At 47.5% G+C, this 23,551-nt stretch overlaps 2 protein-coding genes across 14 annotated transcripts in view; both read left to right on the plus strand.

Moving 5' to 3' along the window:
• Nucleotides 1-13: 13 nt before the first annotated feature.
• Nucleotides 14-7,027, plus strand: Dhit (Double hit). The gene is made up of 7 exons (XM_001361751.4): nt 14-2,079; nt 2,149-2,494; nt 2,664-2,672; nt 3,606-3,683; nt 3,758-3,819; nt 3,885-4,173; nt 4,245-7,027. Exons 2-7 carry the CDS (start codon nt 2,160-2,162, stop codon nt 4,327-4,329), a joined length of 858 nt encoding a protein of 285 aa, XP_001361788.3. The 5' UTR covers nt 14-2,079; nt 2,149-2,159; the 3' UTR covers nt 4,330-7,027.
• Nucleotides 7,028-8,292: 1,265 nt separating this feature from the next.
• grh (grainy head) overlaps nt 8,293-23,551 on the plus strand; it is a 39,632-nt gene continuing 24,373 nt past the window's right edge. For 8 of the 13 annotated variants that reach the window (XM_033378022.1, XM_033378024.1, XM_033378023.1 and 5 more), the window contains exons 1-2: nt 8,293-9,715; nt 14,445-16,127. In XM_033378022.1, coding sequence (XP_033233913.1) covers nt 14,851-16,127 — 1,277 coding nt within the window. In that variant the 5' untranslated portion in view covers nt 8,293-9,715; nt 14,445-14,850. Of the gene's footprint in view, nt 9,716-14,444; nt 16,128-16,543; nt 16,637-21,113; nt 21,527-23,551 lie in introns of those variants that run through there. The other 5 variants (XM_015185119.2, XM_004444433.3, XM_004444427.3 and 2 more) reach the window with 4 other exon arrangements.

Below are 23,551 nucleotides of genomic sequence, written 5' to 3' on the forward strand. Positions count from 1 at the left end.
TGTGCCAGGAATTCAAACTGTATAGCTATGTGGAGGAGCGGAGCTTTCGCTTGCTTAATCTCTCTCGCTCTCTCTGTGGGCACCTTTGGCGCCGCCAGGCATATCTTTTTGGGTGAGGAGTGGTGTGGGAATGTGCGCGCATTGGAAAATCAAGCGCTGCCATGGCACTGCTTGGAAATCAGCCTTTTGCCAGAGCGAAGAGAAACACGTCCGACACTTGTGCTCGCGCCCGCCGTCGAGGAGGATTTGTGGGTTCTGTTCTGTGTTCTGGCTATCGCAGAAAAAAATCCCACACACGCACAGGCTCGTTTGTGTATGTGTTTGTGCTGCAGTGGAAATGAAACGGCAATAATGTGTGGTCGCCGCGGAGCCCAAAATATGGCAGCAACCGAAATGTGAATCCGGAGATTGTGGAATACGTTTTTCCGCCATCCCAGAGTGCCTCAAATGAAAACTGCAGTTTCCGTGTAGTAAAACGAATCGGAACTGAACCGATCGGGTCGAATCCAATCGGTTTGGAAATCTCAATCGGAATTGGGCGCTAGCAAAACAGTGAAAAAATAGAGATATACGAATACAAATACGGGTATATTTTAGTGGCTGTGGCAAGGCAGAAATTCGTATGTACTCGTTGCTCCTAAATACATACAGACACAGCGCCCGCGCCCGCGCCCGTGCCCCTGCCCGTGTCCCCTCCTTGCCCACTCACACCCCTGCTCCATCGAACACCCTTCCCACCCAGCCCCCTCCATTAACCAACAACCAACGCTGTCAAAACCAAAGCACACTGCATGTGTGTGTGTGTGTGTGTGTGAGAGAGAGAGTGAGTGAAAATATTAACGGAAGCGCACAACACACAAAAAGGAGATAAATAGTGAGATAGAGAGAAGAGGGTGGAAAGGAGAGAGATAGTGGCTAACTGTTAACAAAACAACAACACCAGCTGATTTTGTGATAAAGCAACGATCCAAGATCCCCCCAAAAATACCCGCCACAACGACAGCACAACGTTCTGTTGATAGTGCAGTACGGTACAAGTTGCAGCTGTTGCAACAACAACAACAAAAATAGGAACAACAATCAAAGACAGCAGGCGAGACCCCCGCAAGGAAAGAGAAACACACAGAGGGAGAGAATCACGCATACGCCCCATCAGCCCGACCTCCGTCGCCGCCAATCGAATCCCACAAAAGCGTTCCCACACACACACAGACAGACGCACACGGGAGTGAGAGTCCGCCGTGTAATGACTAGTAAAAGAAATAAATAAAATTTAACCAAAAAATAGAGAGAGAGCAAGAGCGGGAGAGAGCCAGCTCCAGCTGCTCATAAATTTCGTAACGCTTTTGGATGTAAATGTGCCCCTTGGTTCAGGGCACGCAGTGATTGAGTCGTTTGTAATTTGTATGCCGTAAATACAACAAAATATGTAAATGCTAAGGGCGCCCACCCACCCAACACCACCCAAAGCCAGACAGCCAGCCAGTCCAGCAAGCCAGCCATCCCACGCACCAGCCAAGGCACGGAGCAGAGCAGGAGGGTGGAGCAGCAGGTGAAGGAGAGTCAACCTATTTAGGAATGCGAATGAATTTGGCGGTCAAAGTTCCATAAAAGAGACAAAAGAATCCCCAAGTAGGCCGAAGATCAAGCCAAAAAAATATTTGCTGCTCCTCAAGGCATGTAAAATCACAAGTGGAAGGAAAGTTGAAGGAGCAGTGGTAACAGTTACGGTTGCCATACAAGAAGCAGAGAGCGCCAGCTAAAGGAAATCGAACGATAACGGGAGAGAGAGAAACCAGTAGAAGAGCTGGAGCACACTCGATAAAAAATTATTAGCAAAAACATAAATACGTAACGGTTTCGGCTCTCCACCACATTGCCATCGCTGCCTGCCAAGAGAGTGCGAGTGAGCGGGAGGAAGGGAGAGAGCATCGAATTGAGAGAGCAAGAGAGCAGTAGCGAGCGAGAGAACGAGGGAGCCAGTGAGTGGGTAGGTCAGTGGCAGTGGGCGGTCTGCCAGCTGTGGCAGCCACAACACCAACGCCAGCGCTAGAGTCAACTTCAAATTTAAAAGGGCAGGTAAGTGGTGCTGACCCCCTACTCCATCCCTTTTCCCTCTTGTTACTTATCGTCCCCCTCCATCTATAGCAAAGGGCCAAATGTCCTGTACCATTTCGGAGCTGCCTAGTGGGTGTCGACTGCGCGGCGGAATGACTGCATCCACACCACAGAGCGCTGCTAACAATGGCGCCAATGGCGGGGGCAATGGCAACGGAAACAACGGTAACGGGAATGGGAATGGGAATGGCAACGGCAACGGGGGAGGGGGCAGCGAAAGTGCCGTTTCCGTGTCCGTGTCAGTTGGGGGCGGCGGCGTCACGGCAGCCAGTGCCACCTCGAATGTGCTGCAAGAGTCGAATGCGGCAACGTTGCAGCGGCCGCAGTCGCAGAAGCCGTGCTGCTTCTGCTGGTGTTGCTGCTGTTCCTGCTCCTGGTGAGTATCCTTGAGAACACCTCATTATTTTGTATTGCCCACTAAAACGAAATCAATTTCTTTCCTCGTCTCTGGTGCTGCTCCACGGGTACCTATCCCCGTTCCTGTCCTCATCCTCGTCACCGCTTAACCACAACTACAACTGTAATAAAAACAACCGCTAAAACAGGGGAAAATGGTAAGTTACACCCAACCGCCCACCCACCAACAGACACACACGCACACGCTCGCTAGAAGGAGAAGCAGAAGCAGATGGGAGGCATTTTTCTCGCCTCTGGCAACGCTCCGCGGTGAAAGCTCTCTCCCGCTGATTAGTCCCCCGCTCTTTGACTTCTGCTCTCCCGCATTCATTCACAATTTCGGGAGCGCCGAAGATTGGGCAGGGAAAAGCTCTACCTCCGGTTGGATGGGGCACTGTTTAAATCAAATATAAATAAGTATGTGGCTGGATGGCTCCTCGAAGTGTTGCATTCGTTTTTCGTGAATGAAAACGAAAGTCTTTTGGCCCTCCTCCTATAATCTTGCGGATCCCTCCGCACCTTTGTGTGTTTGGCTGGGCACACATACTTATACACGCTTCGGTACATGCCACAATTGGATTCATGCATACATCCATACGCACTTGATTGGGCATTGGGGGCAACGAATCGAATCGAATCGAATCGAGTCGGGTTGTGTCGTGTCGCTTTGATAGCTGTCAAGCAGATAACGGAGCTTTGTCAAGTTCGAGTGCTTCGTTGATATGGCATTAGCCACTTTATAGATATACTTGTATCTATGCGCATACGATATACATATCAGCACACATATGTACATATGTCTGTTTGTTGCCCCGTATGTATGTATGCAGAAGTGGCTTCCCTATCCACTATGAGCCAGAGAGTAGTCAAGCCCAAATCGTAGTCTACTTTGAAGGGTGACGGATGTGCGGAGAACAAGCTACGGCTAATATGAGTAGTAAAAAGCAAATATCAGAGATATATATAGCACCAAGATCGCTTAGCTCACCTGGGACTGTCTAGAATTGGTTCCATTCCAATTCAGAACAGAGCGAAACCAATGTACATCAGTGAAAACCCATATCATCTCCAATATTTTCCTTTTTTTACAGTCTGGCCATCAAGAATGCCGATGAAAATGCGCCCACAAAGCGTGATCTCGCTAATTCCGAATTCCTAGACGGCGAACAGTAAGTTACCTTTACAGAAATAAGTGTTTTTTTTTCAAGTGGAATACTTTGTTTAACATCAATTTCCGTTGCAGACCCACATTGGAGGAAATCCGTAGCTGGGGCAAGAGCTTTGACAAGCTGATGAAGAGCTCAGGTGAGCATGCAAAGGAAATATTCCACTCTGAGCCGTATGCTTACTATTTTCTGTATTTTCCGCAGCTGGTCGAAAGGTATTCCAGAACTTCCTGCGCAGCGAATTCAGTGAGGAGAACATATTGTTCTGGCTGGCCGTCGAGGACCTCAAGAAGGAGAACAGCGCCGAGGTGGTCGAAGAGAAGGCGCGCCTGATATACGAGGACTACATCTCGATCCTGTCGCCGAGGGAGGTGTCGCTGGACTCGCGGGTGCGCGAGATCGTCAACCGTAACATGATCGAGCCCACGACGCACACCTTCGACGAAGCTCAAATACAGATCTACACTTTAATGCACAGAGACTCATATCCGAGGTGAGTGGCGTCCGTTTGATCTAGTCCCTCTGGGGGACAGAATGGCACTGATCCATTATCGTCTCTTTCAGATTCCTAAACTCTCAAAAGTTCAAGACACTCGCTCAAATGCAAGACAATTCGAATGCCGGCTCTAAGGCGGAAAGTCCCACTTAGATCGCATCGGATCGTTGTCAGTTCTGCGCTGTGTTGATTTCTGTGGTTGCTCTGCATTAGTATTTCCATTAGATTGGGGTCAGTCATGAAATCCCTGTAATACCCCCCGTGGTTGCCTGCCTGCCCTCTGCCACTGCCACTGCCGCTGCTGCAATCCCCTAAGCAATATGTATCCATTAATAGAACCATTTAACCATTTTGCGCGCAGCCCCCGCAGGTGAGACCAGGGCAGTGGGCGAGGCCTATTCCCGGGGCCCGAACAAAGGCAAAACCAAAACCAAAACCAAAACTAAAACAAAAACTTAGACGATATGCATAAAACGTGAAACGGATTCCTTCTCTACCTATGTTCTAGTCGTTAACAAACCAAAGAGTTAGGAGCTAAATTAATTGTTTAATCTTAGAGTGTGTAACGGATGGGGATCGGGAAACGGATCTCCGTGAGCATTTTCAAGGCGGTTCCGGAAGCGAGCGAGGGAAATAGCAACTAGTGTAATATTAGTGATCTAAGAGACGTATTAATCACATTGCATCAGAGATAACGGAACCGACAACAGTACAGTACGAATGCGAGAGTACATTCAACGTAAACCGTAAACCGTAAACCGTAAACCTTAAACCGTAAACAAAAATACTTTTTCCAGAAAAACCAAAACCAAATGAACTTTTTAAACGTATTACATAACTTTATATTAATATATACATATATACACGCATATATAGTACTTATATACAAAACCATTTAACTTAATTAGTTTTGAAAACGATTAGGTCATATATGCCTACATATGTCTGTATATATATAAATACTAGCCCTATTATTTATATGCATACATATGTACATATATGAGTGACGACATCGAAGCATTTTTGTAAATACCACAACAGACAGCAGCACCCTCTCTATATATTTGTATATGTATCCTGTGCCCTGTACCCTGTACCCCGTACCGATCAAGACAATGCAACCAACACAGCTCCCACTATAATGCCTGATCTTCCGATTGAGGTCCGATCTAGTTGTTCCCAATCACCTCTTCGAAGGCAAACTAAGGCAAACGCATAGCTAACAACACTATATTTATTGTTTCGATTCGCATTGATTTCAAAATCGAAAGAAAACGTTTTGCAATATCACTGCCAACAAAAAACAGGAAAAGAAAGAACACACAAAAAACTGCAAGAGATTTATCAGTCTATACTCTTCTATGGATCTATATATGCGTTTACTTTCACCCACACAGCTGGGCTTTCAATAATATCCCCCCGCCCTACACCCTACATTGATTCAACAAATTATTCAACAAAAAAACACAGTATTATAAATAAAAAAAACAATAAAAACTTAAATTTTTAGCAAAAACAAGTTGTCCAAGTGAAAGAAAAACTGAAGACAATTCAAGAGAAAACAAGGAACAAAGGGAGGAGTGTGCGACAGATCCTCAGAACAAATTCAGAAGAGTCTCGAGGCAAGGAGAACCCTAGGCAAACAGTTAACATTGTATTTTCGCTATAAGTTGGATTTTATTTAAATTAATTGTCTTTAAGTGGCTTTATCTGAGGCACAAAATGCATAAATGATGTACCTTTGTTACGGGAGGGAGGAGAAGAGAATGTTTTTAGTAGCTAGTTGGTGTGCCTAGTTTTAATGCTTCTATCTACACGGAGATCACACGAGAACAAGAACATGAAACATTGAATATTTTACTAGCATTTAAGCGTCCTCCAGGTGCCCTCAGTCCTATTTTTAGTTTGCTTTGGTTGGACTATTACTATTGTCCCAGTTTCAGTCGATCTTTCTGTTTTCAGTTCTGCAGCTAGAGCTATATTAACACCTAATTCAATGCTGGCTCTACATGTGCTATATCCGATCTGTTGATTACGATCAAGCATTCAGTTGTAGCTCTAGTAAACAGGACTTTTACAGCCTTTATATTGACAAATCTACTATCGATTCTAATAATTCAGACTGTCATCCACAGCTTCTGTTTTAGTTCATGTTCTGTTGTCATTTATAGTCATATGTAAATGATGTGATTCTGTGCAACTCCGAAGCCAGTTCCTGCCACCACAGTTTCCTTTTAATTAATCACTCAGGCTGCTACTTGGAATTGAGAATCCGACAATCGCTGTTGCCCTATGCATTACAAGTATATAGATGGACCGTTCTATCAGCCATTTTCCATGGTTTGTTAAATTAATTTTAGGCAATTCGGGTAGAACTAGTTCCAGGACAAAGCGAAACAGCACCCGGAGGAGCAGGAGCAGGAGCAGGAGCGTTTGCTAATGATTGTTTCTCTTCGGTTTCTTGCTTTGCAGAATGCAGACAAATATAAGACTTTTTGAACAAAATCAGAGTATAAGTACGTTAAATACGATTGTTGTTTGTTTAGTTTTATACACGCACACACACACACACACATGCATATATATGCTGCATACATATAAATGTATATACATTTTGAAACACAAAAGAAGAAGGCAAAACGTAATCAAGCATTAGTGAAAAGTTTCGACCAGTTTAATAAAAACCAAAAAATTAAATTTATTACACCAAAAAACCCAATCTAAATAAAGCCCACGAATCCCAAAGAATCAATAATTACAAATGGATTAAACTAAGCCTACATTTAGTTTTAAACATTAAATATATTGCAACAATAAACAAACATGAAAATTAAACTCAAATTAAAGCATACACAAAATTCTCAAAAACACCTCCCAAGGTGTGTCTCTCAGTTCTACATGATCTGGAAATCTACATAACTGTATACATATTGAGATGTAAAATTACATAAAGCAACAAATTTGTTCATAGAACTGGCACTTGGGTCATCAAGCGACCGCAAGTTTTAAAGCCAAAGCTGAGGTTAAGTAAAGTCCAAGGTATATTGAACAGAAGGTGAGGCAGTCCAAAGGAGCAACTATACCTGTCTTATGCATTGAGACGTTTGCTAAATGTGGACCTATATGCGGATGCTGCACAGGCACATGAGCATGTGTACCTTATATTGAATGTACCATGGACTAAGGCAACAACGTCGTCAGTAGCGGGGCCGGAGGCAAGGGGCAGCCGACAAAAGCCAGCGGCGTCCGGAGTCTGTGCCGCGGCTCCGCTACATGGGATTGTGGTACATGCATAACTATTTTACGTATTTCAGTCGTCTCTCGGTATGCTTGATCTCTCTCTCTTGATCGTCGTGCGCTCTCTCCTGATCTCTGAGCTTGCATGTATGTATGCACGTTTGTGTGTGTCTCTCTACCTGATGCCCGCGACTGCACTACCACTTTCACACGGCTTACAGAAAAGCAAAACAAAAAAGAACAAGGCAACAGGCGGCAGGCGTCAGCGGCGGCGGCGGTGGCGCGGCAGTGCTTTCGAGTTCGAACTTTTGAAAATGAATACAATGCACAAGCAAGACACGAAATGAACGGCGGGGTCTGAAAATATACAAAAAGCGCACTCTGTCCAGGGCCGGTTCAGACTAAATGCGGTACGCGAAGGTTTGTGTCCTAAGTCTTTAGTGTTTTTTGTACCTGCACCGAATTTGTGCAGGTGCCGTGAGGGGTGCTAGGGGTGAGGGGAGGGACAAGTGGACGTTCCGAAAGAGCGAGAGCGTCAGTGGACTACCTGTGTATTAAGAGAGCGGGTGAGAGCCGAACCTGCCTCAGTGTTGGTGCCTTGGGAGTGCGGACACACACATATATCGATTCGAATGAATTTTGAGTTTTCGTTCACTCGCGCTCGGTTGCTGCGGCGCTGCTGCGCTGCCCGCTCGCTCAATATCAGTTACGAAAGAGATGAAACCATAAAAAGCAATAATAATCGGGCATACAGACGCACGCTCTCCTCGCTCTCTCACACAGCCAACCCACCTGTGTGGCTCACACGGACAGCACCTTGACACCAACACACATGCACATGGGACGCTGCGTCGGCGTCGGCAGCAGTCTCAGCAGCGGCAGCGGCAGCAGCAGCACTCACAGCAGCAGCGGCGGCAACAGCAAACGGCAACGGCCAAGCGCACATTCAACAGTTGAACAATCTCCAATTGACTCTTTGGGCATTATAGCCGAGCCGATCCGATCCGTTCAAAACCGATCCCGAGAGCTCTACTCTACTCCACTCGCCTCAACGTTCATCCGCGACGACAAGTTTTGCGTGTACCTTTTTCCGTGCAGCGCGCCACAGCTCGCCCTGGCCCCAACGAAAAAGCCTGGACACTGCTCGACGCATTGTACAGTATATAATAATAGTTCTATAGTGCGAATATCTGTTCGATCTGTGAGTGTTCAGACGTCGTCGTAGTCGTAAAACAAACACAAAAATCCGCGCTTAAACTTTTTCGAAAAAAAACACATACAAATTTCAGTCAAGAAGAAGAAAAAACGAAAATTTTCTATATGTATGAGCCCCGTGCGCGTGTGTTTGTGTATTTGTGTGCTGGTTCGCTCTTTGCTGGAAGAGAGTATGTGTGCGACCGCGCGCGTGTGTGTGTGTGTGTGTGTTAGTGAGTTGAAATGAGACGCCATCAAAGCTGAGCGCAAAAGCAAAAGCAACAAAAGCAAATAATAAAATTCAAAATAAAAATAGTGATTAATAACAGTGAAGCGGAGGAGAAGAAGAAAAATTAATTACAAATTAATTGTGCAACAACAGAAAAAAAGAAAAAAAACTCAAAGAGAACCACCAACATGAAACATGTTTAAACATTTTGCAAGCAAAGAGAAAATACGCAAATGCCATTTCCCACCTTCTCTTTACACCAACAATGGTAAAAAAATGTTAACTTCATTGTGATCAAACGCGCCCCACACACACTCCCCGAACCCCCTCACACGACGCGACTGGGGCCAAAATGCAACAACGTCCACCCGCCCGCCAGCAGAAAGAGCAACAGCAGCAACCACTACAACAACAACAAAGACAACAACAACAACAACAACAGCTCCACATACCACAACGAGTGGCATATTAGAAGCAAAAAAAAGTCAAAGCCAACAAAAGAGGCCAGAGCTTGGAGACCCAGCAAGACGCATACAACAACAACAACAACAACAGCAACAAAAAGTACACCAACAACACGAAAGTGGCGAAAGGTGCACCCACCAGCAGGCAGACAGCAACAGCAAGCAGTCGTAACATTTAAGCGGGCACCGCATTCGGTTTTGCCTTTCCACGCCGTGTTAGAGCCAACTCCAGAAACAAATCCAACTCCAGCTTCAGTTCCAACTCCCATTTGCAGTTCCAGTTCCAATGCCAGATAGAGTGCCATAGAGATCCTCACTAAGTGCCAAAATCAACAGCCTAATCCTGATCACTGCGCTTACCTGCCAAAAGCCAGAAGCCAGAGCCACACAGCTTAGGACGGACACAGCTGCTCAAGTAAGTAAATGCCAAGAAGTAATTATAAACGCATCAGTAGCAGTAGCAGTAGCAGTGCAGCCCTGGCTTTTGGGCCGGCCCTGAACGGAGCACCCTGTATCTGTGGCGCAGACATGGCCTAAGCCTCGGTCGGATCGGTCTCCGTCTCTGTCTCAGTCTCAGCCTCTGTCTCAATTGTTGTTGCCTTTTCCTCTTCTGTTTCGTCTTCTTCTTCCTCTTGATGTTGTTGCTGGTATCTTTCGCGCACACATTCCTCTTTGTTTGGTTTTATTTCCAAGTCGTTCGTCGACTGCGCAGCAGCAGCAGCCGTGGCAGAGCAGCGGCTTCGGCATCGGCAGCAGTAGAGCAGTGGCAGGTAAAACGGTTTAGTATTGGTGTTGCCAAGAAAACCATGTTAGAGAGAGAGAGAGAGAGCGCACATGAGCAAAACAGAGAGAGAAGAAGAGCGCCGCAGCAAACAGAACAGAGTGGGAGCAAAAAAGGGATCAAAGAGTAGAAATAATGGTGTATTTTGTGCAAGGTGAGGCAGATGAAGGATGTGCTCCCACGATAATGCTTCGTATTCTATGCACATTCTACTTATAGATCTTCAACAGGTGAAAATCAATAAGCTCTCACAATAGTTTCAACAGGTTGAATACAAGGATCAATGTAGAATGAAGGGCACTCCCAGAGGTTGCTGTTTTCTTTTCAACACACTATTAAGGATGCACACAGCCTCACCTTCTACAAATACACCTTGGCTGGTGGTATTTGCCCGTTAAGACGGACGCCACTGTCTCTGCCGCTGCCGCTGTCGCTGCCTATGCCCATGACTCTTCCGTCTCTGCATCAGGCTCTGCTCTCAGCCTCTGTCGTCTTGTTCGAAAATCGATGATGTTGCCAGTGTTTCTGATTACGTTTACTTCTGGCTGCCTCTTCTGTCCATGCTGTTGCCTCTGCCTCCGCTGCGACTCCCTTGTTCTTTGCGTCGTTTTTTTATTATCATTTTTATTCTACCTTTTTGTTAGTGGCCGCCGCACGTTGATGATGATGGTGATCAATTTGGGAGCCCCGCGATTATGGTACAGTAAAAGAACATCGTCCGTTCTGTCGTTCTCTTGCTTGCTCGCTCTTTTACGCAGCACACACACACACGCACACATGCTCGTACGCACATGATCGCATGGGATACAGGAACAACACACACACACACACATGGGCATGCACATGTAACCCACACACTCACAAAAGGGGCTAAGGGGGATAGATGGATAGGGAGGGGGAACTGTTCGTGAGAGAGTTATTTTATTTTCGTGTTCGTGTTAACGTTTATTGTTTTTCTTTTCTTTACCTTTCTTCGTTTCTTTCGCTTGTTCTTTGCCTTCTTGACTCTCCTCCGACTCTCAGCCGTAGCCCCCTCTCCACACCACTGCACTCCCCACCACTCCCCTGCTCTTTAGGGTTTTGTGTTTTCTTTGGCTTTGGTTATTGATGCCCGATGGTTGCCCCGATGCTCTGACCGTCGATGATGGCTTAGGGTTACGTTGCTTTTTACCAATTCCATTCTTTGCTTCTCTGGCTCCCTCTTCCCACCATCATTCGTGGTAAGGTTGTCTCGGGGCTAAGAAGAATATGGGGGTTGCGAGGGGGCAGGTAAAAATCAAATTTCAAATTATGTCAAATCTTAATGGGATTTGAAATGGAATTGCTTTTGGTATTCCTTTCGTATCTGAGATGAAGCATAGGAGGCGACAATAGGAGGGGGCAGGAATGAAGGGGGGAATAGGTAGTTAGAAGTTGTAGGCGTTGTTGGTCTTCTTGAATTGACTTTTATGTTGGGAACTAAAGAATAAAATGTATGTACTATCTATGGAAGATCTGAGTTTTAACTATATTTTAGTGAAAATAAGGCTCAAGTCCTGAAATCAGTCAAAGATATTGGTATCATGTGTGTGCTTCCTTGAAGAAGACTTTCCAAAGATAAATTTCTAAACTAAAGCTTAAGGTCGAAGTTCGTGCTTTTGATCTATACATATTTCTGTGAAACAGTACTAAATATTTACAGATTATCTTAGTATAAGTTTGAAATTTCCTGATTGGGCTTAGAATTGTAAAGCTATCAAATCAAAGCGAAAATATATTTCCGCATAGCTCTCAAGTCTTTGTTCTGTCAATCTATGAAAAAGAAATTAAAAATCTATATACATATGTCTAGTTAATCCAAATAAATGTATTTATATGAGATACTTGTACATACATGTGTGCCTATGTGTCTTGATAGAAATATAACTAAGATGAATCATTAAATCCGCCTTTAGGAAGGTTCTTCAAGTTCTTCCCCCTGTACTCCCCCAGATCTCTTCTATCGCAGATTAACTGCGATTATCTTCCATCGCTATCGTTTCGATTTTGAGGGCAAGTCCACAGTGAATTCTTTGTGGATTTCTTTTGCACCTTCCGAATGAATAATTGGCTCCATCTATCAGCATCTCCCCTCCATTCATGCGGCAAGTAAGCCCCAGAGGCGACACTGTTCCCGGACGATCGGATTCGACTTGGAGTTGGAGTCGATGTCGTGGATGCCCCGAGGGCCCCGAGATGGCTGACCCACATAGATCACTTCTTATCCGGGGTGTTGATGTCGGTTTAATTGCTTCCTAATTGCCTTTCTACTTTCTACGCAACTGGATCGTCGATTGCCCCTGTTGCGGATCTGGATGCGGGCATCTTTAGCATGCCACGCGCCGACGCGACCCACACAACGCTGGGACCGGACTGGACCGGATCGGATCGGATGGGGATCGGGAGTGTGCTGTGTGCTGTGTGCTGTGTGTGCCCAAAACTAGTCTATCAGCACGCCACATGACACTGACCTCACCTACTAACGGAACCACCCGATGACTGGGAGTAGGAGTAGGAGGAGAGGCAGGCAACCAGTGCGGAGTGCGGAGAGTCATGAACTCGCGCCGGTTGCCGACTTGGGTCTGACAAAACGGGTTTATCCACATCCCAGCCGCAGCGGCAGTGAACTTTGCAGCACCACCGCACCGCCACCAACCACCACCGACCATCGGGAGGCAGCAACAATTTTTTGGCTTTATCATCAAACAACAATACTGGGGACTGAAACTGGGACCTGAACCTGGACCTGCCAGGCTGCGGCCCGAACCGGCTACAGCTTCTGGATTAGGTCAAGGATTGAGGCGTTGTTGTTGTCTGGGCATGGGTCTGCCACTGGGTCTGGATCTGGCTCTGGCGCTGGCTCTGGCTCTGGCTGTGGCTCTGCCACACGGGCTACCGGTACCTGTTCTCGGAGCAGCAGCAGCCAGGCCGAGAGAGGGAGCAACTTGTTGCTGTCGATGTTGATGTTGTTTTGTTTGGTTTGGTTCAGTTTCGGTTTCGGTTTCAAAATCCCTCATAAACATGTTTTTGCTGTGCGGCAGATAAAACTAAGTCGGAGATGAGATTCTGGACTATTAACAGCTGATCGACAGACTGGTTGCCTCTCTCTGCGCTGCGCTGCGCTGCGCTCCGCTGCTCTGCTTGTTTGCTGCTTGTTTGGAAGTGTCAGGGCACGCTGCATGGGCACGGGGCGGCGGGGGTTTGGGAAGGAGAGGTGTATATCTCTGTTTAATTTCACACAAAGCACCGTTGTAAACAAAACAACATCGCACACAAATATGGCAGCGCTGCCAGCGGCTTCTGTCTGCGTCGGCAGCGACGCCGCTTCCCCAACTCCACGCTGCCTCTTCTTCTTTCCCACCTGTTGTTGCTGCTGATGAGCTGCGGCTGAGTTGTGTGTTGTGTTGTGGTTGTGCCGTGTTGGGTTGGATTGAGTTATGCAGTTACACGTTTGACATTTGCGAAGGAGTCAAACTTGTTCGACGGGCACGTGTGCGCACAGGCCAGGCCAATCTGGCTTTTGTTTGCCCCCCTTTCGTTCCGTCTTTCTGTCTGTACGTCTACCTGTCTGTCCATTCGTCTGCCGTTCTCTCGGTTTCCGTTTTTGTTTGTTTGTTGGTCTGTTTTGTGTGCTTGCAAATCGCTCACCAACACCAGCAAGAGCAACAGCAACATCAACAACTGCTTCGACTCATCGCCGACGTTTGAACCCGTTCCGTCTTCCGATTATGTTTGGGTTGCGCTGCTTCTTTTTGTTGGGTGGGGGTGTGTGTGTGTGTGTAAGGGGGGTGTGTAGCAGGGCCCGGGCGCCAAGCAGACTGCGATAGCGACAGCGAGTGCGGCAGTTGTTGCTTTTGTTGTTAGTTTAGCATGCACATAGGGAGGAAGGTAGCGAGGGAGGGCCAGAGGAATGCCAAATTTGTGGGGGTGGGAGAGAGAGGTGGCTATGATTCAGTTGGGGATTCCCTGAGCAGTGGGGGAAATCTCAGCAAGGAAAGCAGTTCATATAAAATATGCAGTGCACATGCACTAGCTGTTAACAGACAGTGTAGAAGGGACTTAATGAGTGCACATGCAAGCAGTTCTCGTTGTAGATAGTAAGCAGTGCAAGTGTAGGCAGTGTAAGCAGTTCCCGCTCAGATCTTAAGTCTTTCTCTTGGAACTACAGGAAGCTTCAGAGTCCGCCCACCCAACAGAAATTTCCCTGAAGTTATAAGTACAATTTCTCAGACTAGAACACTCTGTTATCTCAAACGTCTTGCAAGTCCCTGCAATCAAGACTATCTTCTTCCTACTTTCACACTGTCTAATCATTTGTGTCCATTGTTTCATTGTCTTTTTGCAGCCGGAGCCGAGAAAACAACGAAAGGAAGTTCCTTAGTGCCATAGAATGCAGTAATTGAAGAAGCCACAACGAAGAACAGCAACTGCAGCAGCCGCAAGAACAACCAGAAGCTCAACCGAACACGGAACACCGATATCCAAATCGAAGCAAATCAACATAGTGCCTTGAATCAATCCGTTGATAAGTGATATTTATTATGTTTATACCCGCAAGGAGCTATCGAAGCAGCAGCAACAGTGAGAGCCTTAACCATCGGTCGGGAATCGATGAGCAGGCCAAGTCCTAGACATAGTCCTTCCTCATCGCAGTGCTACGCAGTCCTAACCCACGAGTGCAATCCGGAATCCAGTTCAAATTAGTGAAGTAAGCCAGGAGCCTTAGCCAGGAGAGACAACCAGGTTGAATAATGTCCACATCCACCGCCACAACGAGCGTCATCACGTCCAACGAGCTCTCGTTGTCCGCCCACGGGCACGCCCACGCGCACACACACTCCCACACGCACAGCCACGGCCACGGTCACTCGCTGCACCAGCACCCCCACAGTCGGATCGGAGTGGGCGTCGGAGGAGTCGGCGTAGGAATCGGTGTAGGAGTGGGAGTGGGAGTCCTTAGTGACGCCTCTCTCTCACCCATCCAGCAGGGAGGAGGCGGCGGCGGCGGAGGCGCCAACAGTTCCCCCCTGGCGCCCAACGGAGTACCCCTGCTGACCACCATGCACCGCTCCCCGGACAGTCCCCAGCCGGAGCTGGCTACCATGACGAACGTCAACGTCCTGGACCTGCACACAGACTCCTCGAAGCTGTACGACAAGGAGGCGGTCTTCATCTACGAGACGCCCAAGGTGGTGATGCCCGCCGACGGTGCCGCGGACGATGCTCATGCCATCGATGCACGGATCGCGGCCCAGCTGGGCACACAGCACGCCCAGCAGCAGCAGCAGCAACAACAACAACAACAGCAGCAGCAGCAGACGGAGCACCAGCCGCTGGCCAAGATCGAGTTCGACGAGAACCAGATCATCCGCGTCGTGGGACCGAACGGAGAGCAACAGCAGATCATTTCGCGGGAAATCATCAACGGGGAGCATCACATCTTGTCGCGGAACGAGGCCGGAGAGCACATCCTCACGCGCATCGTCAGCGATCCCTCGAAGCTGATGCCCAACGACAATGCGGTGGCCACCGCCATGTACAACCAGGCCCAGAAAATGAACAACGACCACCAGGCCGTCTACCAGACCTCGCCCCTGCCCCTGGACGCCTCCGTGCTGCACTACAGCAACGACAACAGCAACGTGATCAAAACGGAGGCGGACCTCTACGAGGACCACAAGAAGCATGCGGCCGGCGGGGGCTCGATCATCTACACCACCTCCGACCCGAACGGCGTCAATGTGAACGTGAAACAGCTGCCCCATTTGGCCGTGCCGCAGAAGCTCGACCCGGACCTCTACCAGACGGACAAGCACATCGATCTGATCTACAACGACGGCAGCAAGACCGTCATCTACTCCACCACCGACCAGAAGGGCCTCGAGATCTATTCGGGCGGCGACATCGGCAGCCTCGTCTCCGACGGCCAAGTGGTGGTCCAGGCGGGCCTCCCCTATGCCACCACCACCAGTGCCACAGGCCAGCCCGTCTACATCGTGGCCGATGTCAGCGAGGACCATTTACAAAGGTGAGTACGAGTCCGATCTAAGGGCAAAAAGGGTTGTCGGAATGGCAATGAGCCATTACCTAAGTGGTTCGGTGTGAATGTTTTGTGTTTTGTGCCCAGCTTGAGCAGAGAAAAACTCTTTAATTATTGGCTTAATTGGAACTTTACGGGGCTCTCAATTAGGAGAAGTAGTTTCATTGTTAGGGGATCTAATATTTGTATACTCATATAATATGTCAAGCTGTTTCCTCAAAAGTATGGAATTTGCCCTGATCCTGGGAGGATTCCTGGCTGTAAATTCCGTATTCCACTCGAAAAATATGAGTTTCCATAGAAGGACCTACTCTTTTCCCTAGTAATATCAAATATTCCCCCTTAGATATCAAAAGAATAGTCGTTTCTTCAATTGTCTAGGTAATAATAAATCTCAAAGCAAAAACAAATATCTGTCACATAGCATCTTAACTTGACCATACTTTTTGAAGAAACTGAGGATTCCTAGTCGAAATGTATCAAGGATCGTTACAAAGGTAATCATTATACGCATTCTGTAGCTTCCTGGTACAAGATAGTACTCTGAAGCACTAGCTCCGAGCTCCATTCCATCTCTGAGTTCCGTTCTATTAAGCAGAATATACGGCTTCACTAATTGCTCCATCGTTGGATGTGTTGCTGGTTCCTGTTGCTGCTTCTGCTTGTTACGACATCAACATCTTAATTGGGGACAGTGGGATCATAGTTTTTAGCTTCGATTCGGTTGTCCGTCTGCCCCGTCTTCCCGTTCTCAGTTGTCTTTACTCCGTTCTCCGTCCGCTGCCTCTTCAGTGTCTTCCAGGTCCTTTCAAATCAATGTTTGTCATTTGCATTTCTCATGCATTTGAATTAACCGCTTTTGCCGGGCGCGCATTTTACTGTTAATTATTGCGATAGGCCAACATCGTCAACCGGCAACAGCAGCCACAGCAGCAGCAGCAACATCTGCAACTGCAGTGGCTGTGGCAGTGGCAGTGGCAGTGGCAGCGGCAGCGGTAACGCCAGCGCATTCTGGCATTCTCCATGCCCCATTCCCGTTCCCCAAACATTGAGTTCAAGTCAGAGTCCTCATCCTCAGTCGCCCAATCCCCAATCCCCATGCCCCATTCCCCCAGTGGAATGACAGCTTCCGTTGTAACTGTTTCTTCTATACGTTATTGCTGCCCCTGCAACATCAGTCGCTGCAGCAGCAGCAGCAGCAGCAAAAGCAACAGCAACATCCACAACTTTGGCATTCTGGCGTGCATCGAATGCGCAAGTAGGCGAGCTAATAACACCCAGATCCAGGCACCATCACCAGCCTCGGCTCTACCACGCGGATGTGTGCCGTGCCCCAACCACAGAACACAGAGAGCCCCCGAATGGGTTGGCAATTCATTTCAGAGCAGTCGCCAGTTGTGGAGGAGCGTGGCAGTGGTGGGGCTGTGCGGCTGTGCGGTGCGGTGGGGCATTTGGTATGCGCAAGTAATAAAAATTTGAATATAAATTAATCTAATAGAGAACCGTTAGCGAGGTGAGATGCAAGCGCAGCCTCCGACTCCTTAAGCAAGGTGCCGCCGGGGGCTGGCCTCGGTCCGGCTCGGAGCCTCGTCGAGAGCAACTAAGTCATCGTCATCTGGCTGGAATGGTCGCTCGATCGGTTGGATGGTCGGACATCTGCAACGCCATCGCATCTGCATCAGCCGCAGCCGCAGCCGCATCAGGCATCGCCATCGCCATCGCCAGCACCACTCCTCCGCCTCCATCCTGATGCTCGTCGTATTCTTATTCTTATTCTTCTAATGCCAACGTCCCAGCCCATCCTGTTATAGCAGCAGCAGCAGCAGCAGCCTCCGAGAGTCGTCCGTTGCATGTTGCATGCGCGGCAAGGTCCATAAATAACGACAAAATTGCGTTTCCGCATATGGACCGACGTCGTCTTCGATTCGGACTTTGGGTCTGGCTTTGGCCTGCCTCTGACTGTGGCTCTGACTCTGACTCTCACTGTGGCATGCTGTGGATGCTGCCGCTTGACCAGCCTGGGACCTTGCGTGTTGCCCGATTGGACTTGGCCTCAGTCTCTGCCACAGCCAGAGCCTCCAGAGCCGCCGCAGCCTCAACCAAGTTGATGTACAGTTTGTTTTGTTTGCTCGTTGATAAGCAGCCGCATCCGAGGACATGTCCACATGTCCAGATGTCCACATGTCCGCGTCCACGTCCCAAAAGTGTTCGCTTTGCCACGTTTTCATTAAAGTCAAATTAAGCCGCAGCCAATTCGTGTGTCGGAGGGCGAGGAGAAGAGGCTGCAACGGGACAGCGTCCGTATAAATTCCAGTTGACCTTTGTTTCGTGCGATCCTTTCCATTGTGTCTGTCACCGCATCACATATCCCTTTCAGCGTCTTAATCTACACTCAACAGCAAAGGATTTTCCCATTACTCAGAAAAAAAAGCACGCATACTCGTGCATATATGTATGTTCCTTATAAAGAATGCGAAATATCATATGAACACTAGACAGCAAAGATTCGAATGGCTTAAGGCCCCGAAAAGGATACACTTATTTTTGTGGTTAGTACCCACCAGGGTTGCATTTAGTCCAAGCTTAAAGCTCAGCCAAGCAAATGCTAAGATGAAAGCTCCGCCACAGCAATTACATTGCATTTTTAAAAATTGCCAATTGCCGGTCGTTTTACGATCCACCGTATTGGCCAGATTATTCGGCTGAGTTGAGTGCAAACCAATGTACGATTTTATTATTCTCGCCATTGGCAATAAAATTGTTCTATTACCCCGCAAATTGGGCATTATATTACTTTACCGCACGAAGACTTGTGCAACAGCTTCCCCCTCACCAGGCTCAAGTGGTATGGATTCGTCAATAAAATTTTTGTATTTGAAACGAAAACAAATATCACGGTAGGAGTGCAATATACAAATATTAATTGGGGGGGAGGCAAAGACTTTTTTAACAAAAAATGGATGGGCCCCACGTTGATCTGTGAATGGTATCGGAATGCAAAAATGATGTCCATAAATATCGCCAAAATAAACTCAAATTTGAATAATAAGAAAATCCATTAATGAATAAATCTGCACATACAATATTCATAAAATATAAGACTCACAGTCAATGAATCCATAAAATACAATATCGTTGTGCCAGAGTAAAATGGCATATCAAATTTGCATTTCCTTTATTTAAAAAATCTGTGCGGTCACCTTTGACATTTGATAGAGCTATAAATAGAATCGACTTAGTGGATTCGTTTAGGAATCATATTCGTATAAAAGCTCAAAGTGCTATATAATTCGATGGCCATAAAATATGATTATTGTTATTTGACGTAAGCTTTTCTCTCTGGGAAATATTCAACTTTGACATTTGCTAAAAGATCCCCTATATTTTGTAGATGTGCACGTGCACCAAACCCAACGCAACTTTTTGTTGCACAGTGTTTTGGTTACGGGGAATGGGGCTTTGTTTTTTTCCTTATTGCGATGCGGAAACCCCACAAATTGTGCAAAATGAATGCATTTTATGAAATTTCCATACACAAGGATAACCTTCGGCAACAGCCTTCTGATCGGGGCGTTCGCGGTCAATGCGTATGTCACACACTCGTGCAAACCTACACACACATATATATATATCGTATATGTATGTATGGGTATGTATGTATATATGCCGCTTACTTTCACTTTAACCGATCGTATTAAATTTCTGAGCTGTAAAACATATTTTTTGCTCGTTTTTTTTTTTGGATTTTCCCCCCGTTTTACATTTTATATTTTTTCTCTCCTTTATTTTATTTTACTTTAATTTTCGATTTTGTTAAAGTTTATTATGTTGCGTGTATGTGAGAGTGTAGGGGTTGTGTTTACACTCCTGTACAAACAAATAGCTCCACTCTTGAGTGTCTCTTATCAGGAGATAGAACTGAGACGACTGTCCCTGCCTCTTTGCTCACGATTCTCCTCTCTTCCACTCTCCCTGTCTCCCTCTCGCTCTTCTTTTCGTATTCCCCTTTCTTACTGCCTTTCAACTCTCCTTGTTCGCTCGCTGATTGACAATATTTCAGTATTTTTACTGTTGTCGCCGTTTCACAGCCTCTGGCAGCAGGCTGTCGCGCAGGCGCGCTGTGCAAATGGAGCATTTCCATGCATGTCCTTCCCCACACTCGCGGTGGATCGGCTATGCTGGACTGCTTGTTCAGTTGGATGCGGAATATAGAATGATATAGCTTTAACCTTCAGATATCCTATCTACCCATCTATGTAGAATATAATGTTATCTTTTAAACACACCTTTTTGTATGGCTTTGGAAACTTTAGATTAATAAATGCTTTGGAATACTAATATTTGGGCTATTATATAGTGATATTTGTATATTCAAATCATTTGATTAACCCTTCGAATGCATACAATATGGCAAAACCTATGAAAGGGGAGAAAAATGATTGTTTTATTGATCATTTGAGTAGATAGTACCTTAAAGGAAGGTACTGAAACGTTAATTTATGCACTAAAGGGTATTAGTAGTTCGTTTAGTCGTTAATCTGACGATTTCTGCTTCTTGCTTCTCATTTTATTACGAGTATTATTAATATTAAAAGGTGCAACAGCGTTTGGACATTTTGATACAATAACAAACCTGTTCACCTGCGCAGTCTACCTGCAGCAAGAAGACAGAGGCAGAGAGAGAGAGAGAGAGGTATAGTATGAGAGAGAGGGGAGAACACAGAGAGAGCGAGAGATATGGAGAAGTGGAGACGATGTTGGGGAGACAAGAAAGAAACATGTTAACACAATTCAGAGTCTCATACGCTCGACGTCGACGTTGACTGTCGCCTGTTGTTGTTGTTGATGTTTTTTGTGCTGCTGTTGTTGTTGTTGTTGTTGTATTTCTGTTGGTGATCTTTGAGTCTCTCGCTCCACTCGAAAAACTCTGAATTGGCGCTACAAGTTTATCGAACGCTCAAAGTGGTTTTCAGTTGATATCGAAAAGCCACAAGGTCGACAACAGCATCAAGTTTATATACATACCGTCTATATATATGTACATATGTACTGTTGTACATATCTGTCGAGCTATACCCATGTATCCACATTCTGTATTTACGTAGAGTTTTCGTTGATCTTTGAAAATCAGTGAAAGAACTTCGGGCGCCGTCGCGTAATCCGCTTAAAGTGTATCGAAAAAGTGTCTCAATATCGCGCGTAGCCGAGTCTGAGTGAGTGCTCGCTTCGGTTGAAATGCTGCCCGACTGCATCCATCGGCTGGGGTGCTGCACATAGACCCACGAGGATACCCTGCCCTGCCCTGCCCCCAAGTCGAGCGCCATGCAGGAGGCCACGAGCAGCACCAGCTATGCGCTGTCCTACACGGATTGGATGGCCGAGCCACGGTAGACCTATAGACGAAGTCTGTCCAGACAGACCACGCCCATGTCCGCGACGATGTCCTTGCGGAAAGGATCCATCAAGGCTTTCCATGTGCGTGTGCGTTGAGCTTCCAGAAAGCTTTCGCTTCGGTGATCTCTAATTTTCAATATGGCAGCTGTCGTAGATGTATCCGTGTATCCGTGTATCACTGTATCAGTGTGTGTGTGCCCGTGCCCGTGCCCGAGTGTATCTGTCTGTGGCTTTCGGCTGTGGCTATCTGCTGATAATATTGTAGTAATTAATGCGATACGAATGAGAAATTTATGGCCCACGCCCGACAGCGCTGCTGGCCATCGCTGTGGCCCCTCGCTCCCGACAGCTCTCCCAGAGTCAGTGCCACAGTCGGGGAGCCACACAGCCTCAGCCAGAGTCAGAGTCAGAGTCAGAGTCAGAGTCAGGCCCCAAGACAGAGACAGATACACCGTCGAGAGCCATTTGCATAAAATATGATCATGTAAATGACACAGACCCCAGAGATCGGGGGGTAAGAAAACGAACACGAAAAAGAATACAAATAAATGGCTTAAGAGTTGATAATTTTCTCTGCATGCTGCATGCGGCATGCGGCATGCGGCATGCAACAACAACAGCAAAAACGCTTTCAATACCATTTCCCCAGCTGTCCTCCGCTGGCACTCTCCTTCCAATCAGAATCTCGAGAGGTTTCTCACAGTCGATCTGTGGTCCGAGAGATCTTCAGCCCGCTCGCTGAAAAGGATGCGCCTCGGGGACATATTAATGGACCTACTGGTCCTTTGGCTTCTGTTTTCTGTTATTCTTTTTTCTGTTTGCATACGGACTCGAATCTCAATCAATCTCGTGGTCCCGGAGCATCTGCAGCTTTGCTGCGCCTCATCCGTAAAAGGGGGTTGAAAGCCTTACCTAAGTCGTCCTTGTCCGCCTTTATGCAAATCACGGTGCAGGACGCTGCCCAGAAAGGGGTTGCGCACAAGCAGAAGACACAGTCGGACACAGGACCCTCTGAATGGGTTGCACGCTGAATGAGGTGCGATGTCCAACGTCGAGAGACAATGACAAAAAGGAGCATTCACTCGACCGTGGCAAATGCCTCTGAGACAGGCGACGCAGACGAGGCAGGCCAGGGTCCATCGGTGCGGTCCGCAGTCCGCGATCCTTAGTGGTCCTCGGTCCTCGGTCCTCGGTCCGCGGTCCGTTGCCGTCAATCCCGAACGAATCTTGAATCCTTTTTGTAGATGCCTGGCTGAAAGCATTATGCAAATGAGGGGCTTTGTTCGGGTAATTCGTTGAGGAAGGGGCAGAAGATCTCTCCCCCTTCCTCCTGGACGGTGTCCGAGCAAGCTGTCTCTGTGTCTCTCTGATTCTTCCCGTTGTCTGGGATCCGGGAAAGAGGTTCCTAATATCAATAATGATTGCCTTAACCGTTACGGCCGCACCGCAACGCTCTGCATCGCTCTGCACCACTCCGCGGTCCGCGCCTGGGATTAGCTGTGGCATGCAGCTGCTCGAACCGGTTCCACGGAACTCGGCTCTCGGTCCGAGCGGATCACCTTGCCCTGGGCCAGCACTTCCCAGGCTCTCTCTCTCTCTCTCTCCCTCTCTTTCTCGCTCTGCGACCACAGTTGCAGCCTCCTGTTCCTCCTCCTGATATTCGCAATCTGCGTGCCACCCCGATTCAGGTGGCAGAGGCGCCGCAGGACCGCCACTAGGGGCTGTCATTGTGTGCTTTTGTTTTGCCAAAATGTTTGCTACTTGTTGCACAATCGAACGGCGCCACAGGGGGGGCGGCCCAAGTACTCAAGAGGCGTGGCCCAAGTGTTGGCCTAATCACGGGCTCACCATCCGCCAGCCGTGCACTTAGCGGCCTCCTCAAGGGGTACCGGAAAGGAGGGGAGGGCAAAGCTTCATGGGAAATAAATAATTAGTGAATGGACCACTTGCAGTGCCCCGAAGAGGGGTTAGCTTTGAGGGGGGACCGGCGGGCAGAGTGTTAACAAAAAATTTACGTT

This window comes from Drosophila pseudoobscura, chromosome 3 (assembly GCF_009870125.1).
Source record: "Drosophila pseudoobscura strain MV-25-SWS-2005 chromosome 3, UCI_Dpse_MV25, whole genome shotgun sequence".
NCBI lineage: Eukaryota > Metazoa > Arthropoda > Insecta > Diptera > Drosophilidae > Drosophila > Drosophila pseudoobscura.

Excerpts from the sequence above, each read along its gene's own strand:
- Dhit (XM_001361751.4), top strand. The coding sequence starts at position 2,160 with ATGTCCTGTACCATTTCGGAGCTGCCTAGTGGGTGTCGACTGCGCGGC. Across the intron at positions 3,820-3,884 it reads CAAGCTGATGAAGAGCTCAG|CTGGTCGAAAGGTATTCCAG; the intron begins GTGAGCATGCAA and ends TATTTTCCGCAG. Across the intron at positions 4,174-4,244 it reads CACAGAGACTCATATCCGAG|ATTCCTAAACTCTCAAAAGT; the intron begins GTGAGTGGCGTC and ends CGTCTCTTTCAG.